The following is an 18,771-nucleotide window of genomic DNA, read 5'->3' as shown; positions in this document are numbered from 1 at the left end:
ACCGTAGACGATGAATACATTTGTACGCTTTATTGTTTCTAGGCCACAAACACGATTTCAAATACTATTTGTTCTGCATTTAGGACCCTACTGTGGGAATGTGCCTGTCCCAGAAGAAATCATCTTAGATTCTAATGAAGCAACCATTCACTTTGAGAGCAGGTCCCATGTGTCTGGAAGAGGCTTCCTGTTGTCCTTTGCTAGTAGTGATCATCCAGGTAAAGTACAATTCTGCACATCATTGTGGACTAATGATTTTGGGTTGGTGCTACGCTCTATCCAGCCTCCGTCCCTCTCTCCCTGCCCCACTCTTCTGCCCTTTTCGGAGCAGATTTGTCAGGGATGAGTGCAATGATTCTCTCGCCCCATCATCTTACCTGGTTGCCTCTTTGCCTTGTCTGCTGTGGAAGGTAATACCCTGCCTGGTATTACCAGCAGATGTTTTAGAAAAGCACCTGGCCTAGATGAATGTGCTTAAGTTTTCTAAGTAGTTCAAACTGGTTTTATGGGTTTGGCCCCTTAGCCAACTGCTTGACCCGCTTGTTTTCCCTCTAGAAATCAAGCTCTGGGTGCTATTTCAATAATGTGCTAATTCATCTAATAGATGGCACTGATGAAATTTGGCTCTTTCATGCAACTGAACATCTAAGTGCATTGGCCGCCATATAGAACTGGGAATCCTAATTTTGATCCCATTGGCTCATTTCTCATTGGTTAGGCCTTATTATCCTTGGGCTTCTTCATCTTCTACAGGTATTTGAGCACTAGCTGATATAAACCAAGACTTTTCTTCAGACAAAGTTTTGATTCAGTTCCTTAAAGAGAACTCTTTTTTTTCATGGTAGTTGAGACGCATCGCTCAGGCTGAAATCTTTTTGCTTCAGGCCTCTTGCCTTGGAACAAAATCCTCACTGTACAAAAATATTCCAAAAATGTCTGTTGGAATTCTTTCTACCACCCTCACTTGGCCATTGCTTCAGGATGTAGTAGGATGTGACTGATCTCTCAATGAAGTTGTTACTCTGAGGGTAGAGTCCAGAACAATTGCTCCTGTGCAGAAGAAAATGTGTATCCAGATGAACAAATTGGGCATGTGGGGAGGGGGGACCAGGAGCAGAACCTTGCTGGCAGAAGGAAACACTGAATAGGTGCTGTGGCTGCTGAGGGAGGTTTAAGAAAACAGTTCAGCTGGAATTGACTATCCACATCTTCTCTGTGTGATTCCCAAAAAGCTTTTTTTTTAACCTTTCGCAGATCTAATCACATGTCTGGAGAGAGCAAACCACCACGTGGAGAATGAATTCAGGTAAATATAGGTTTTGGTGGCAATACACTCTGGTTGTCATGTTGCATCTTGCAATTAACATACTTACAGCTGTAGCCAGATACAGTCCATGACCGTTTGTGCTGCGTTTGGAACCCTGTTGCCAACCACAGGAATGTGTTTTTCTGAAGATACTCGGAGGTATCTAAATCTGTGATTATCGTCTTACATGGGAGAGGCAGTGAAGTCTTCCTTGGAGAGAGACTTTGCATTCCAGAGTAATTAAGGAATGCAGCTTCAGACCACTGAACAGCCGTTATCTGTAGCATAACCAGTAATGCCAAGGGAAATTAGGGCAGTGCTTTGGGTACTGAATACTCCTGTCTTGGGGGTGGTTGGGTTTTAAAGCTCTAAGCATCTTGCAGGATCAGGCTGGAGGATTGAAAGCTGATCCATGTCAGTTTAAATTGTTTCTCAGTTCTCTTGAAGAAATACCCTTTGCAGTAAGTTTAAAGAGTAATGGCATGTAAGCCAGTTGCTGAAGGTGTGAACAGATGTAGTTGTGCTGTGTTATCTTTCCTTCAATTACTATTGTTCCCTGAACATGTAAAATGCTAGAAGGAACTAAGCAGAACAAAATTCATTTCCATTGCTGCTTATGTGGCTCCCTGTGCCATTTGGAGCACACGAATATGCTAGAATTTAGAAGGAGGAAAAACCTTTATCTTTACACTGTTTGCTTTACAAAGTGCATGTGTGCAAGCATTGTACATTACACCAGTCACAACAAGATCCTGTCTTTTCTCCATGGCAGCAGGTACTGTCCAGCTGGTTGCAGAGACATAGCAGGTGATATTTCTGGGAATATAGTGGAAGGCTACAGAGACGTAAGTACATGGGATAAAGGAAAGGTTTAGCGCAGCCTTCCCAAACCTCCTGCCCTCCAGATGTTTTGAACTGCAACTCCCATCAACCCTGACTATTGGCCTGTCTACCTGAGGCCGATGAGAGTTCTTGTCCAAAACATTTGGTGGGCACCAGGCTAGCAAACACGGTCTACAGAAAGCCAGAGATATGACAGCATTGCTTTCTGAAGAATCTTTTATTGCAGATAAGCACAACCTAAAAGTTTAATGCTGGGCTCAAAAACCAGTAGAACAAGCAGTTGTGCACAGTGAAGGTTAGTGCATTTTGCTGAAGACAGGAACTGGGAGAAATGGTAAATTATTCTTAGGTTACCTCAGTTCGTTGAAGATGTTGGCTAGAAAATCATTTATTCTACCACTGTGCAATCATAATTACAAAGTATGAAATCAGAAAAGAATTGTGCATAAAAGTATTATGGTGGACAGCTGTTCTGTTAGTGCTAACAGTGTTACAGATTACATGTGCATTTCATACGTGCACATTTCATGTGGGCTTGTAAACTCAGCCATTTATTTTTGTTCAGGTCACAGTATAATAGGTATAGTTCTTCAGGTACAACTTCTTATTGTTCAGTTTGCAAAATGGGCGTAACTGATCTGCTTTTTAATAGCAATAACCAAATTTGGGAATATTTTCCTCAGCCTTGCCCTGCATATAGTATGATATCTTCAGCATGTTGTTTTATTCGTCTGCACATATGATATGGAAATGACACTCAGTTAATTATTCTCTGAGGAAGGATGTGTGTGGGAGGATTACTACACTGTAAAATATTAACCTTAGAATATATTTGTCCAACAAGTAGATTTCTCTTAAGTCTCTTCAGCATGTTTTCACATTTAATTTAGGTAATTTAGCATACAGAAAATTGCTACTTCCTTTTGCATTTTTGACTTGAATTTTTTTAGGGCACCGTGTTTATTCGTTTTGTTTTATTGTGCTGACTGTGAGTTTGTTTGAATACTAAAATCTTGCCTTACTTTTCACTTGATTTCTGCACCTAAGACTTCCTTATTGTGCAAATCTGCCATACACGCTGGAGTAATTGCAAACGAACTGGGTGGTCAGATTAGTGTGATTAAACTGAAAGGAACAAGCCGGTATCAAGGAATCCTAGCCAATGGCATCCTTTCTCAGGAGTAAGTATTGGTTGTGTTCATGCATAATGTGTGTACTAGTCAGCCATGATACACACAAGCCTTTTTCTTGCACACAGAGCCCCTTCGCTCCTTCCTTTGTGTGAGTTGGAAACTCTTGTTAACCATTGTTTTGTTCGAACTATGTACTGAAATGGCCACGTTTGGAGCATCATATTTTCACTTAATCAGCCAAGATGTGAACAGGCATTGTGCATACAGCTGCTTTCATCCTCCCTTCACATGAGTAGGCAAACAGACCAGGAACTCTTCCATTATCTATAATTTCCCTTTGGATCGAATTAGAAAAACAATGGGTGGTATCCACTTTAAGTGATCCATCAGCACAATGAGACTTGCACGATCCATCCACTTACACGCTGATACTTCATTCTCTTTGTGTACCCCATAAATCTGTTCTAGGGGCTACCCCAACCCTCCAGAGCAGATTTGGGGGAAATGTGGGCGTGGAGAGGTGGGGGAGCTCAATTGCACAATTGATTTCATTTTAGGTACTGTTAATAGTGACAGGCACTATCTATTCTCTTTGGGTGTTTTGAGTTAATAAACTGAGAGCTGTTTAGATTTAAAGTGCACTGAGTTATGCAGGCTCATGATAAAATTGCAACTGTATCCTTGGTCCCCCCCCCCTTGATATTCATATGGCACCCAGAGTTCACATATTGTTCTAAAAAGCTGCAAAAACATGTAAATTGCATGTCCCCTTCGGGCTCCCTAATGGTCTGGTCATTGTTCGCCAGAGTTAGATGATCCACGACCAATCCCTGAACTGTATAGTACTTTAAAGTATTTATTTTGGTGCATCAGGTTGTAGGATCAAAAGGCAGGGTAAGAATAAAGCAGAACTATTTCAGCTTAAAATTTCTTGTACATGAGTAGCTAATCAAAATGATAATGTCATCTCTTTTTCTTACAGTGGCTCTCTGTCAGATAAGCGGATTATTTTTAACTCAAATGGTAAGGCTATTTTTTTTCTTCATTTTAGACATTATTAATGCATAATCCAGGAAAAGCCAAAGCACTCTCCAATTAAAATAAATACAATTTGGGGCCAAATACAATGAACTACTTTATTTTATTTGCTTGTTAATGAAGAATGTATATACCACTTACTTTATAGGAGATCGCCAAGTAGTTTACAAAGAACCTATCTAAAATATTCATTTAAAAATAATAATGATAAAAGCAAATGTTAAAAACAAGTTATTATAACATAGATCAAATTCTTTTGTTTACTGGAGTTAGGCTAGGGCTCATGGGTGGGTAGAGAAAGAAAGCATTTTCAGAAACTCTTAATGATATTTGGGGGGAAATTAATCAAGTCTTCTAGGTTGATGATTATAGTCATAGTTAATACCGTTATCTGAAAATACACTTTCCTCCCTTTTTTTCACTTTGGAAGGTTGCAATCAATCACTGAACCTAGAAGGACGAAATGCATCCGATGGCCAGATCACGGCGTCATCATTCTGGGATGAAACCAATGACATTGGGGAGGTGGTTCCATGGTCTCCTGTTAGGGCCTGGCTCAAAGTCCAAGGGCCTTCCTGGGCAGCAAACCAGAGCAACTCTCGGCAGTGGCTAGAAATTGACCTGGGAGAAAGGAGAAGAATAACAGGTCAGTTGTCTGTCATAGCAAGAGTACGTCTCTTAAGTTAGATTTAAGTTTAGTGTCATTCAGTTATCGGTTGTGACCCTATGCAGCTTGCTTACTGTTCTTGTAAGCTAGATTTCCTCAGGTTTTAAGTGAGGTTTCAAATGGTACTCCGAGCAAGGGCTATTTACAAATGTAATGTAACACTGCAACAATTACTTTCTGCCAAAAAACAACAACAACTAAGGGTTGTATCCAATGTTAATCCTACTTGGAGTAGACCTGTTGAAATTAATGGACATTGCTTACTTAGGACCATGAATTGCAATGAGTCTACTCTGAGTAAAATGTAGGTACTTACAACATTGAGTTGTTAAAACTAGCAAAGACCAATTGAAATACACCCCACCCCCCGAAAGGCTTTTAGGCCAAATTTTACTGCCCACACAGCTGCAGTTCAGGAGCAATATGCCTTTCCAGTAACCAAATGGGAAATATTTTATGGTTCGATAAATTGCAGAAGGCCCAATGGGGCTGAGGTCCTCTTCTTATCAACAGCTAATAAGCCTTTATCATTGAAATGCAGAAAGGAATTCCTCATACTTGCATCTTCTATCGTCTTTTTGGAATCTTGTCGTTGGTTATAATTGTGTTCTTCTAAAGCTTTTAGACAAACAAAACTAAATATATATGAATTCTTCTGGGTTGTTAATGAGGCTCCATTCTTTTCATATATCCCTCAATTTGATCTTATCAGGAGCACCTTAGATGTTTTCCCTTACGCCTGCCATACTATGCTGGAAGTCTAGGACTTGCTGTTCTTGTAAATAATAGCTTAAGGCTGGGGGCAGGGGAGTAGGGCACCAATTGCTGCACCCAGATAACAGGTTGCACAACACTGGGTGAGAATTTATTTGCAGGGCCCTGATAAAGGACACTTAGTCCCATTCTGAAAATGGTTCTTTTGCCACTATTCACACAAAGAGCCATGCTTACACAAATGCAACCACATCTGCCCATGCCCTGCCTTACACACTCTCACGTGTGCCCCACCACCTCCCATTGTTCCACATCTCACATCTTCTGCCGATACCCAACAACTAGGGACAACATTCACTGTTACCATGATTGGTGATGAGAGTGTAGTTCTATTCTGGATTTGATCAAACTATGCATTGTGTTTTTAATACATAAGCTTCAGGCTGTAGCTGTGCATGTGCTCTTTTCTTTTGTGCATAGGGGGTGACGTGGATTAGGATTAGGTTTAATCCTTTCCACCCCAACTGTGATGCTCCCCAAGACTCCCTCCCCCTTTCTCAAACACACCTCCTAATAACACCAATAGGGATTTTAAAGTTTCTTTTTTATTATCAGTAGCTGCTGAAAGGGGTCTGAACCTTTTGGGGAGAGGGTGGCATGACTCTTTGTGCACTGCAGTCCTGTTTTGGATTGGGTTCCCTTTGCTTGCTTTTGAGTAAGAAAAACCACACACACAATTGCAGGATAAATGTTAAATGTAATTATAATTGGTACCCCAATTTCAGATGAGCCACTGCACACTTGGATATGGGGACCCTTTCCACATTACAGAAACACTTGTGTAATTAGCTGGAGGCCTGGTTTTATTATTATTATTATTTTATTTATTTATTTATTTATTTAATTATTATTATTATTATTATTATTATTATTATTATTATTATTATTATTATTATCATTTGCTGAGATCCCACTCAGCAGCTTACCTGAATCTGATTCACCCGTCACATGGGAGCTATTCAGTGGTCAAAGAGGGGTGGGATGTGGCCTCACTTCTATTCCAGCAGACCTATAACCATCCCACTTCTTCTATGGACATAACTGAGGCTGACCTAACCACCCCGTTTCCATTTTGTCCCATTTTCGCAACTGTTTCTTGAGTCCATGTTGCTGGCGTGCTTTTGCAGTTTTGCAGGACAAATTGCCAATGCGAAAGGAGGGGAGAGCATGTATGTTCAAATATTAATTAGCTTTCATTATCGGTTTTGTAGATGGTGGTGTGCTCACTAGAGACACTTGCCTGTAAAAATGATTCCTGTGATCCAGAGCGTGTACAAGTGTGATGCTCCAGATGAGCTTCACAAGTGCAGGAGTGCCTTTCCCCTATTGCTATTGACAGTGGGAGAGCCCTAGCATGTACATCTGAGGATGCCTTTACAAATAATATAGTAGAAAGCGAAAGGTTTTCGGGTGGTGACATTTCTTAATTTTGCTGCAGATATAAATGAGTGATTATTGTTTGAAGGAAATGTATGCTTATTTTACTATTATTAACCAACAGACCAAAACAGATCCCTTTTGTTTACTTTTTCTTTCATTACAAGGAATTAGAACCACAGGGTCCACAATGCTCAATTTTAACTATTACGTTCAGACGTTTATTGTCAACTACAAAAATAACAACTCAAAATGGAGAACTTACAAAGGAATCCTAAGCAATCAAGAAAAGGTAACTGGGGAAGCGGGGAGATAAAGGGCAAGGGGGAAATGGTGGTTGCCGGGGGGAGGGGTTCTCCTGCAGCCCAACTTCCATCTTTCATCCTTTGCAGACAGCTGGAGCTACTGGATTGTTATACTCAAATCTTGTTTACTCCAGTGGGTTTTCAGCACCCTCATTGCACACGTTGTGCTGTCTAGGTTTAGTTGTGACTTGGGTAATTTGCCCTGTCCCTTACTTTCAGAAGGCTCCAGTCTAGTTTTGCCATGGAGAAATGATTTCATTTGAAAACATTTGTAAGGAAGCTAGAGATTCCTCTTCACTAGAGGAAGCTGGATGAGCAGTTTGGCAGGAAAAAATATTATTTGGGCTATGAGAAGAAGCAGGACAGTGTACTAAAGTGCCCTCTTTGCCATTTTCTTTCTTTATAGGTACAGTAAAATATGCTTTTGCATATACATACCCCTACGGACAGAGTCTTCTTCCTTCTTCAAATTTCACTGTGGGGGAAGCAGATCGGATTGTTTTCAGGGAGACCTATATGTGATGCAACAGCTTCTTGCCCCTCAAATTTTAGACTGTTATTTGCCCTCCAGTAGATAAGAATTTGTATTTTTAAAATCTTCACTCATGACCTACAGGTTGTGGGTGGGGAAGGGCTGCTTGTATTGTGAGCTGATTTTGCATGTACTTTAACATTATTTGAGAACTATTTTCTGTGAAACTACTGCTTGTGGTGGAGCAGCTTTTTTCAAATCTATGTTTATAACTTTTAAGTGTTAGAAATCTTCCATTTTATTTCCCCTTCTCCCCTTGTCTTGAAAGCAGGACTTTTCTGGTTTCTAGCACAAGGTTGTAATTGCACAAGCATCTGATAAGGTGTGGCAGGGATATATACAGAATATTAAGGCTGCATTCCTGAGCACACCGTACAATAAACTAAGGGCCATTGAAAGCAGTGGGAATTACTTCCAAGGTTTGCTCTGTGATGGTGCACGACAAACATTTAAAGCACATCTGCCCCCACAAAGAATTCCAGGAACTGTAGTTTAAGGGTGCTGGGAATTGTAGCTTTGTCAAGGTTAAACTACAGTTCCCATGATTCTTTACAAGGGAGATGCACTTTAAATGTGGGGTGTGTTTTCAAGTGCACATCTACATTCTTATGCCCTTTTTCAGCTCCATGAATCAGTCTAGAAGAGGCATGGACCCCTGCTCATTTGACCTACAATAGGAATTGGAGAAGCTCAGCCTTTATCAGTAGGAGATAAAGCAAACTCTCTGCAAGCAAACTCTCTGATAAAGTCTCAGTTTGCTTGCAGCTTAGTGAGAGAAACTTACTTTTTTGCCCCTAAATACAAAGGGCAAGTTAGAGATCAAATCTGGAGAAGTTATTATCTCCCACCATCATATACTCGTTTTGGATTTTATTATTTTTTTTATTACTGAGTTAGCTGCATTGCACAACATGGGAAATCCATCTGCTGCACAGATACTTCAAAAGCGCTCTATTCCACATAGTTGAATAAAAGTATGGGTTATCAACATATGATTGTAATTCATATTAGGCCTTCTGTGAAACCTTATACAAAAAATTATAAAAAGAGAGGGGTTTTTAATGGTATTAATTTAAAAGAAGTAGTATGTTTATTTTGCTTTCCACTGGCAGTGCTGATTAGTACTGTCCTGTCAGAAGAAAATCTCAAGAACGCTTTGAGAAAAATAAAATGGCCATCTCCCCATCGCTCTGGCTTCTTTGGCAGTTTCTCCTTCCCTTGCAGATCCCCACCCCCGTGTGTCCCCACCCCCACACAGTTCCAAAACTTCCCCTAACCCCCAGAAGTTGATCTTAGGGGAATGGGGAGACTGCAGGGGTGAGGAGGCATTTGCCAAAGATCACCTTGATCCTTGTTCTGCCGACAGAAGGCTCTGCTAGATCAAAGGGTCTTCTGTCCACGGGGGATTACCAGCTGGATACCATTCTTTGGTGGTGGTCACTTTTTAAATCTAAAATGAGAAATGTGCTGCTCTTCCAACCCCACAACACTGAAGTTTCCAATACTTAATTCCCGTTACTAGCAAAGTGGACGGGCCCATGCCAACCAGCAGGGCTGTGAAGCAGGATCACCCACAACAGACAGGGCATGGGGCACCTGCACACTTGGAGGGACAGTGTGCAGGGGGAAAGGGTATTATTTTGCACACGCCCATTCCACTGTTTGTGAAGTGGGAGGAGGACTTGTTGCAGGAATACAGTTTTAGAAACAGTAAAAGAGTGGCATTGATTAATGGTGTGTTGAGGAGAGGAAATAGGCACCAGTAATGGGGGGGCGGGGGAGAGAGAGAGAGAATTGTGCTAGAATTGTAAAGGGCTAAAGCCTTCCCTTCAGTTGTTCAGGCTGAGACTGGCTCTACTGGTTGAATTAAAGTGGTATAGTGCTGACTCTGCAGCTTGCTGTGCATCCAGCCTCAAACTCTGCCACAATCTGAAGGAGGAGGAAGAGTTAACTACTCCTTGCTGGCCTTGGACTGTTTGGAGTTGAGCCTTGTTGCGCAACTAGCTGCTCAGATGGTCACAAACTCTCATTTTACTGCTGTACTGCTCCAGTTTAGGACTGCCTACATATTGGAGGAAAAGCTTTAAACTCTGGAGGGTTGAGGTCTTTTCCCCACCAGCCCCCAGCAGATCAGCACAAGCTGCTGTTGATTTTTATCCTCTGCAATTTTAAGGGGAGGAGTTGTTGTTCATTGGTTTTAAACCAAATAATGTGGTTCATTTTCCTTTCAAACCGCAGGTATTCAAAGCCAACTCTAATCATGGAGACATAGTCCGGAATAATTTCATTCCCCCCATAGTAGCCCGCTACGTGAGAATTATTCCACAGAGCTGGAACAAAAGAATAGCTCTGAAGGTGGAACTTATTGGTTGTCGCGTAAACCAAGGTAAGCCGTTTTACCATTCGGGGGGCGGGGAGAGGTTCGATTGGCAGCAGGATCTGAATGCCCTTCAAATGTGTTGAGGCTCACTTAGTTCCACCTTTTGCCTTGCAGTTAACAGCTCCCTTACGCATCCGCTCTGGCAGAGACCAAGTCAAAGCACAGGTGTCTTGGTTAGAAAAGAAGACAGAACCATCACAGAGCCCATACCCTCAGAAGAAGGCAGCTTAGGTAGGAAACACCTTTCCTAACTTTAACGGAGGCGAAAGTCTTAGCACAACTCTTACCACAGACTGTGACAACTTTTCAGAAATGATAGTGCAAACCACCTTTTTGAATCCCAGTTTTCAAATGCCTGGGAACAAAATGTAATTCATTGAGGTGAGGTTGTCAGAGCACATTCCTGTCTTTGCTACATGGTTTTTACTTTATGAGGGCCAAATAACCAGAAAGAGTGACTTGTGTTCTGGATATATACAAGGCTTGATCGTATAACTTGAGAGGTATACAATGCTTAATACCGATCTAAAGTGGGTGCAGGTCTGAGCACATGGAGTGGTATTCAACACAGTGGAACACATAATCAAATCATAAGTTAAGCCTGGTTATGGGCAAGCCTTCTGCACCCAGATGCAACCACATTCCTCTTGCTGCACTCTTTCCCTTGTGCAAATGGGGAAAGAAACCAAGAAGGCCTCAGTTAACCATGGCTTCCTACTACATGCAAGCTAGAAACTGTGGTTAATGACTTTCAAAACTTGGCTTGTTTGGAATCCATTGTGCATAATTCCTGGCTTGTACGTAACAAGAAGCCATGGTTAACAGCAGCTCCCCACCCCCGATCATGTGAAGGGAGGAGTGAAATGGGAGCAAAGGGTGCAAGGAGGTCGTGCATATCCTTGCTTGTTAAGCCAGGATTCAATAATGTGAATTAAGTCTCACTGTTTCCTGGGTTCTACATACTCCCCCCTATATACCAGTACTATGTGATATGTAGTCCAGCCGTCAAGCTAGTTTTTTCAGCTGGGTTTTCAGTACATTGTAACTTTTTAATCTTCATTTCTTTTTAAGGACTGAATCTCACTACCATAATCGTTCCAGTAGTAGTGGTGCTTTTGCTGTTCCTGATATCTGGAATTGGTATCTATGCTGTTGTACGAAAGTATGTAACTCTCACTTCTCCCTCTTCAGAGTTGAAAAGCTTAAAAATTCTTGTGGTGGTATTTGGACACATAACAGCCTTTTCCTTAGCTGTTTAGTGGGTTAAAGAGTAACTGGCAGATTTACCAGCTAACAGGAATACACCTGATGATTGCCTTCGGTGGTTTTACAGCAGAAGAGGAAAAATGCTATGACCAAAACCTATGACTGTATTTGCATTATTAATACGAAGTCCCAAGCTTAATCACCGGCATTTCAAATTGTGCCGCCTGGGCTTCCTCAAGTCCCCTCGCCAGCTCCTCATTGTGCTCCGGCTCGTCCAATGAGCTCCTTCTCCCAGCTGATGTCCCCATGAATTGCAGGGAATGGGAAACGGTGGCTCTCTTCATGGAAGGAGTCTTCTAGCCTTTTAGAGACAAGCGAGCTAAAATAGGAAGTTCCATGAAAAACAGCAGAAAGATTTCCACAATGATTCATTCCTCACCTGAGGGCTTTTCTGATCGGGAAAGAGATGACCTATGCAAAAGGCTCTTGGGCGGTGCACTTTCTTCCTCTCTCTTTCTAACCAGTTGCAAAGTCCATTCCCACCATTTTATAAATATAAAACAAGGAAGAACTACAAGACTGTCTTGTAGTTGCACCACAAAGGAAAGCAGTCCACTATTAGTAGTTCATTGCTTTAAGTGCTTAAATACAACCTGCAATTCATTTAAGCCTGCATTTCTAAACATCCTTACTTAGGAATGAAATTGTAGTATGGTTGTTTCTTTGTAGTTGGCCACCAGAAAAATAATTATTCTCTAGTAATTTTAGGCACAGTCTGTAGATTCCGATGGCACCTGTCAGGGGCATTACTGAGTAATTAGAAAGATTTGGAGCACAAGCCCATGAAACAAATATGCCTACGTTAATGCATATTTACATTATACAAATTTAGTCCGATTTTCAAAGGGAAAGGAATTTACTCTGGCTCTTGCCATCATTCCATTTTATGTGGGTTGGTCTCTCTGCCCTACCTGGCAGGAATTTCTACTTAAGTATATATGGAAACTGAAAGAAGCTTTATCCAGTATTATATCTGTCTGTTTACCTGTCTGCCTCCCCCCCCCCCAAACACACCCTTGCCCAACTCATTCAGCAAATCAGGATGGTGAGTGGATGGGTCTCACCAGTATTCTGCTTTGCATTGTGCCTAGCTACCCTGTAAGCATTTTCTTAAGTTTTCAAAAGAGGCGGTAGGTCCAGGGTTCAGCATAAAGACCCAGGTCTCCGTCTCCAAGGGACACCCAGTGCCTCTAGTAGCAAAGTTGGGGAAGATCAGTGCCTGAAAATCTAGCCTAGACAGTCAATAGGAGTTGACAGTCACTGGTTCAATGGAACTGACTGAAGCCAAGTGCTATTGTTGCTGTTCTTCATTATAGGAGAGGAAAGAAAGGAGGTGCTTATGGCTCATACGACACCGGGAAACCAGGTGGGTGGTAAAAATCGTGGTTTTGTTCATCATCTGACAATAATGAGAAAGGGAAATGTTTATGTAGTTGTAACAATATCTTTGTGTGCAGTGGGACTAATTCCCCTTAAGGATCTTACACGCAAATAGCACAAGAACTTTTAATATATGTAATGGATGGGTGGAACTGGAGCAGGCATTGACAGCAGCCAGCGACAGTTTCCTGTGCTTAGTACTTCCTGATCCTTGGAATCACTGTGGCTTAATCTGGATGGCTTGCATCACGCATCCATTATCCATGTCAATCTCTACCAGGGGATAATTTAATAGGAAAAGGGTTTTGTGGAACCATTTTCATTAAAAGTTTTGGGTCAGTGTTTTTTGATATCACACTCTTGTTCCCTTCTCCCTTGTGGGCCTGCTTCCATGAGATGCTCACTAAGTCCAAATTTAGCTTTGCTTTGAAATTCAACAGTGCACTGCTGTTGAGATGCGTTGTTGGGGAGGGAGATCCAAAAATGATCAGCAAAGCAGCTGATTTAAAATTAAGTGTGTTCATGACTCCAAGAGAACGTCCAGATGATAAATTGCTGGGATCAGAGAGTCCCTTGTGTGACCATACTAGATGAGCTTCTGCTGATTTTTTCACACACACATGCACGGACACACGCACATGCACTGCAGCTCTCACCCCCAATATCTCCCTTCATTCCAGCTCTCAAGGGTGACTTGTGAGGAACACAAGCAGCTGCAGGATGGAAGGGAAGATAGTTGTCAGGATTTAGCCCTATGTGCTCTGTATAGATAGACTGATCTCTGCTAGTGCAAGCTTCTTTTAACCCTAAGTCTATTACATGTCATCCTTTCCAACACAGTCTGAATCAAACTGACAGTTTTATTTATTTTTTGTGCATGCAATGTTTTATATTGGATCACATTTGAGATTTTTAACATTATTAGGACTTGAACTTCTAGGTTTCTGGAAACAAATCAAACAACCCTTTGTCAGACACCAGTCTACTGAATTCACCATCAGTTATAATAATGAAAAGGATACGCCACAAAAGCTAGATCTCGTCACAAGAGAGATGGCAGGTAACTTCACTGTCTTCTGAAAACAATCCCTATGTATCACGTAAGAAACGTAAAGAACAGGCTTAGTTTGCCCATCCGTAAGGATTGGCAGAATAGAACTTGTACCATTTTTTAATTTATTTATCATATTTCTATTATTGCCCTGCCAGTGTGTTCACATAAAACTGTTGGCATTCTTCTTCCAGATACCTGTAGAGTAATGGCTTTGGCATTCCAACATTCTTCCTCGTCAGGTTACCCATGTGCGATATCAAAGACGTTAAGAAGAGATTTCCCAGTCAGGCCCCTCTAGCCCAGCATCCCATTCTCACAGATGCCTTTGCAAAGCCTGCAAGCTTGACATGAGGATTTTGCCTGACTTTCTATTATTCCTAGCGTTGGCTATCCAGAGGCATACTGCCCTAACAGTGGGGGCAGAACATAGCTATCATGACTAGTAGCTTTTTGGAGTTTAGCTGTAATTTGTGGTACCATCCTTTTAGATAGGATGGTGGATAAATTTGACAATTGTGTGCATGTTTTCTTGCTTAGTAACTCTAACATTATAGTGCACATTTTTTTTCTTTCTGTTGCACATGGCTCATGTAGCTTGTATAATCAATAGCTATTGCTCTACTAAGGATCTAATGTAGGAATCTGTTTTTGACCTTTGATAGACTGAAGACTGGGTTTGTCAGTAGAGCGAGAAGGATGGTTTGATCTTGTGGCGAGAAGGCAGGGGAAAAACAAATGGTCTCTAATAAAATTTGTGCATGGAGGCAGGAGTACTCCAAGGAAAATCTTACGATTCTTATAAATATTTATTGCTTGTTGCCATAGGCCATTGCAAATAATGAATTAAAAATGCCCATTGACACAAACATAAAACATGAGCCAGTATGCTTCTTATTTGTTCTTGTCTTGAACTTAAAATACATATTTGAAGCATCCTGGAAATGTGCTTAATTTTAGCTTATTCAAGTTAATTAATTGCCTTGACAGTCCACCCACATTTGATTCAAAGTACTTGCTTGAATTTTCTTTGCTGCAGTTGGGAAATAATATCCCTTGGTCAGACGACTCAGGGATAACAGAAAAAATATCTGTCTCCTGTAGGAACAATAACAGTTTCTTTCTGGGAGAAGGCAAATAATATAGCAGATTGCTCAGCATAAATTAAGGTGGCATCTACTATTTGGTGTGATCTGAGATTCTGATGTGATTCTTTCTGTTTCCCATCTAGATTATCAACAGCCTCTCATGATAGGAACTGGGACAGTAACCCGAAAGGGATCCACTTTCAGACCCATGGACACAGAGAATGAGAAGAAAGGTAGTGCCGAGACTGGGAACCATTACCACTGCCCACAGAGAGCAAATCGGCACGATTATGCACTGCCTTTGACCAACCACGAGCCTGAATACGCCACTCCTATTATAGAGCGACATGTAGGAAGAGAAAATGCTTTTCCTTCAGAGAGCTGCTATAACATTCCTACTGCTTCCGCTGCGCATAAATGTTCCCTTTCCACAGGCACTTTCACTGCCTTGTGCCAGACTGAAACGGGGAGTGAAGATTATCAAACACCACAAAGTCAGAAGGAGTATGACAAGCCAAAAATGAAAGTCTTGCCCACACTTGACTACAATACTGGCTATCAGAAGCCCCAAACCAGTTTATTGACAGATGAGGGCTATTCGACACCCAGATACTGCCTAAAACCGGTAAATCAGACTGCAATGACAGCTCTTCTGTAACCTTAAGGACCAGCGGAAACTCACTGCCATAATGTTTAAAGCACTGGATTAGATTTAGAGCAAAACAAAATTTGCTCTTGGCTGAGGAGTGAAAGCTGTTCGTTGCTGCCCTTGCTGTAGAGTCTTCAGGCAGTCAATTCTCTGCAGCTGTGATATTGGTGCTCCACTCTAACGTTGTGCAATGTGTACATACATTTTTAATTTAATAAAAATAACTTAAACTTTAATCTGTTTTGTTCTGTGTGGGTTGGGGGCTGTCAGTGAGAAGAACTGGTCACTGCACTGATTTCTAGACAAGGTAGGACAGTGTCCTAACAAAACAGCACGGCGTCTGGGGTTGTTTTCCTGTTGGTAGTTGTGCTAACTAGTTCTGACATGTTACACAGAAGTGGGAGCTAATTAAATTTAAAAGCTAATTTCCTCGGGTCATATCCTATGCTGCAGAACCCCCTGCTTTGAACAGTTTTAACTGTGTGGATAAATCTGTACTTGTTCTGGGCAAAATAAGTTTTGAAAAAATGAGGGATGGTGCATGGTATTGTGAAGAGAAGTGATGCTAGTCAATTGCCACTGAGAAATAGCGGGCTCTTCTGTTTCATGGATTTAACTGTGCCTGTAAATGGTCCATTCTTTAGCCCCAGATTAGGACAAGGGAAAATGCCAAGACTAGAACACAGAGCTGAGTCTCTGCCATGGCCCTAAATATGCACCTCTTCTCCACCATAAATTGCTAATACAAAAACAGCGTAGTTGAGATCAGGCAGCCAGTAGGTTTCTAGAAGTAATTTTTCAAACTCACCTCTAGTTTCATAATAGCATCTTCTGAAGAATCAGTACATATACTGCCCACTCTGCAGTAAGCCCCACCAAATACTGTGGATATTATAGTAGCACAACCTAAGCCTAGCAGTAGTAGTTTGCTTCGGGTCTGCCATCTCATTAAAAATGGGCTCTGCAAGTTGCATATGGAAATATTTTTTGCTAGTTTACTTGCAGATGCTTAGATATTTCGAATGCATTGTTCACAGGCTCCTTGTGGCAGCTTTGTGTTAAAAAATGTTTTTTGTGACTTTGTCTCAAGGGTTTCTTTAAAAGGGGGGGGGCAGGAAAGATGAACTGGAATAGCTGTAAGGATCTCTGCTTGTTATATTGACTTCCCCATCTGGTTCTCACGACTTTCCCCAGGCCACCACCTACTCCCCAAGCCACCTACCTTTCTCTCTGTCCTTTTCCTGTGCTTTTGCCTGGCTGGAACGAGTCCTTCAGCTCTGATGATGTTTCATTCTTACTTAGATGGGGGATGGAGAGATGTGTGTAGCCAACTGGGCAAAATTAAGAGTTCCATCTGCTGCCTCGCCCCCTTTTTCCTCTGGCTCTGCCCACTACTGGTATGCAACCCATGGGAGGTTGCTTAGGACAGCAGGTAGCCCTCAGGTACCCCACCCTTGACCTGACCCCTTCCTGTCTTTCCTAGCTCTGTTGTCCAAGATTCTCTAGGGACCAGTTCATGCGTATATTTCCTACAAAGATGCACCCTGCCAAGTGTACAGCTGATGAAACAGACACTTGCATAATCTTCACACATTATGGTATTCCTAACAAACAAACAAAAAATATCCTTCCAGTGGCACCTTAGAGACCAACTAAGTTTGTTAGTTGTATGAGCTTTCGTGTGCATGCACACTTGCACACAAAAGCTCATACCAATAACCAACTTAGTTGGTCTCTAAGGTGCTACTGGAAGGAATTTTTTTTTATTTTGTTTCAACTATGGCAGACCAACACGGCTACCTACCTGTAACTAGAACTAAGGTATTCTATCCTATTGCATATTTTTCATCCCCTACAGCAGTACACTTCTCAGCTAGGAGAAATACTCTGCTAGGGTGAAGCAGCCCCCTAACTGGATGGGTCAAGGATTGAATCTAGAACCTTGTACATGGAAAGCATTTGCTTTTTCATATACATTGTGGCCCCTGCCTTCCCTCCTGTGCAGTCTAGGAACCGTGTTTTCTGGGAGCCAGGCTTTCAAATAAAATGTAATGCCAAAGCTTTCAGCTCTCTTGATAAGACGACTCCTTCTACTGAGTGCAAATCCTGGTATTGCAATAGCAGGGTGTCTGGTACAGCTGGCCTTGGCAGTGTCCTTGTCAAAGCAAAGCCAGGGAGGAAGATAAGAGAAGACTGCAGCCAAAATGCCTTGGCTGAGAGCAGGCATTAGAGGTTGTGGTGAGACTCCTAACCATGTGTGGAGTTATTCGTATTAGTATCCGTATATATTTATTTATCCATCCCCTGCGTTCTTCCCTGACAGAGACTCGGGAATGTTATTATCAAAACCCAGGAGTTTGTAAAAAGCTTCAATTTTAAACACCACCACCAAATGCTTCTAAATATTTCTAAATCTTCACTCCTGTAAAGCATTGCTCCATTGTTTTGCAAATAGGGAACGATAGCAGTTTGCTTTCCTCTTAAATGAATTCTGTATGTCTCTGGTTTCCACCAGAGGGCTCAGGCCATACAAAAGTTATTTGAAGGACATCTAGAAGACTGGACTACACCTCACAAATACATAACATTATTTAGATTCATCCAGATTTGCTCATCCTTGTTTTGATTTTTAATTAATCTACCACTATTGTCTGTAAAGTGTTTAAGAGGAGCTTACAATATTATCTGGTCTTAAAGTGTGTTAGTGTTTGACTCACACTTGAGAGTTCATGTAGCAACGAGGCATTTGTGAGTATAATAGCACACATCGCTTTCCCCTCAGTCTTGGGGTGGAATCTGATCCAGGGCAGTAATGACCAAACATAATTAGCTGCAGAGGGTTTGTTTATTGATCTAAATGTAACGACCTGATGTTCACATTCCAGTTTTTATGGACAGGTCTCAGCAAAATGCAGCTGTACTCTGAAAAGGAACCTATAAAGGGCAGTGCTACACTTTACCATAGCTTCCACTCTCCTCCCT

The 18,771-nt window shown here is 41.6% G+C and overlaps 1 protein-coding gene across 4 annotated transcripts in view; it reads left to right on the top strand.

Moving 5' to 3' along the window:
* The window catches only part of DCBLD1 (discoidin, CUB and LCCL domain containing 1), a 28,752-nt gene extending 12,727 nt beyond the window's left edge, over positions 1–16,025 (top strand). Inside the window, exons 3-15 of one of the 4 annotated variants that reach the window (XM_081905443.1) lie at positions 84–218; positions 1,255–1,306; positions 2,082–2,151; positions 3,197–3,330; positions 4,265–4,305; positions 4,751–4,966; positions 7,306–7,430; positions 10,214–10,361; positions 10,470–10,586; positions 11,427–11,517; positions 12,938–12,987; positions 13,927–14,061; positions 15,284–16,025. In XM_081905443.1, coding sequence (XP_081761569.1) covers positions 84–218; positions 1,255–1,306; positions 2,082–2,151; positions 3,197–3,330; positions 4,265–4,305; positions 4,751–4,966; positions 7,306–7,430; positions 10,214–10,361; positions 10,470–10,586; positions 11,427–11,517; positions 12,938–12,987; positions 13,927–14,061; positions 15,284–15,798 — 1,829 coding nt within the window. In that variant the 3' untranslated portion in view covers positions 15,799–16,025. Of the gene's footprint in view, positions 1–83; positions 219–1,254; positions 1,307–2,078; positions 2,152–3,196; positions 3,331–4,264; positions 4,306–4,750; positions 4,967–7,305; positions 7,431–10,213; positions 10,362–10,469; positions 10,587–11,426; positions 11,518–12,937; positions 12,988–13,926; positions 14,062–15,283 lie in introns of all 4 variants that reach the window. The other 3 variants (XM_081905442.1, XM_081905444.1, XM_081905445.1) reach the window with 3 other exon arrangements.
* The last annotated feature ends 2,746 nt before the right edge of the window (positions 16,026–18,771 follow it).

The sequence above is a fragment of the Podarcis melisellensis genome (genome assembly GCF_964234715.1).
Source record: "Podarcis melisellensis genome assembly, chromosome: 3".
NCBI classification, from domain to species: Eukaryota; Metazoa; Chordata; class Lepidosauria; order Squamata; family Lacertidae; genus Podarcis; species Podarcis melisellensis.
The sequence above is the reverse complement of the archived record's forward strand: the minus strand, read 5'-3'. Positions and strand labels throughout refer to the sequence as shown.